Genomic DNA, 394 nt, shown 5'->3' on the forward strand with positions numbered 1-394 from the left:
CGGCCGGGAACGGGCTCCCGGTGGGAACTGGTGTAGGGGCTCGGGGTGGATCCTTTGGGATTCTCCTGGATTCACCCTGAGGAACTCCCAGAGAATTCCCTGAGGAACTCCCTGCCTGCTTTGTTCATGGAATTCTGGAATGCTGCAGGTGGGAAGGGACCTCGAGCAGGGACATTCCCCTGTCCCAGGTGGCTCCAGGCTGGAACTGGAGACTCCCAGGGACGGGGAATCCATGGAATGAGCCAGGCCAGGGCCTCCCCACCCTCACAGGGAAGGATTTATCCCAACTATCCAACCCAAACCCACCCTCCTTTTTATTCCCCCTCTTTCCCAGCTCAATCCCAGCTCCCCATCTCCTCATTCCCATCCCAATCCCAATCCCAATCCCAATCCC

The 394-nt window shown here is 58.6% G+C and overlaps 1 protein-coding gene across 1 annotated transcript in view; it reads right to left on the minus strand.

The window, feature by feature from the left end:
• PSMD4 (proteasome 26S subunit, non-ATPase 4) overlaps nt 1–394 on the minus strand; it is a 34,550-nt gene that overhangs the window by 1,327 nt on the left and 32,829 nt on the right. The window contains exon 8 of the mRNA XM_017741573.1: nt 76–134. Within this exon, the coding sequence (XP_017597062.1) occupies nt 76–134 (59 nt within the window). The remainder of the gene's footprint in view (nt 1–75; nt 135–394) is intronic.

The sequence above is a fragment of the Corvus brachyrhynchos genome, unplaced genomic scaffold (assembly GCF_000691975.1).
Source record: "Corvus brachyrhynchos isolate BGI_N302 unplaced genomic scaffold, ASM69197v1 scaffold758, whole genome shotgun sequence".
Classification (NCBI taxonomy): domain Eukaryota; kingdom Metazoa; phylum Chordata; class Aves; order Passeriformes; family Corvidae; genus Corvus; species Corvus brachyrhynchos.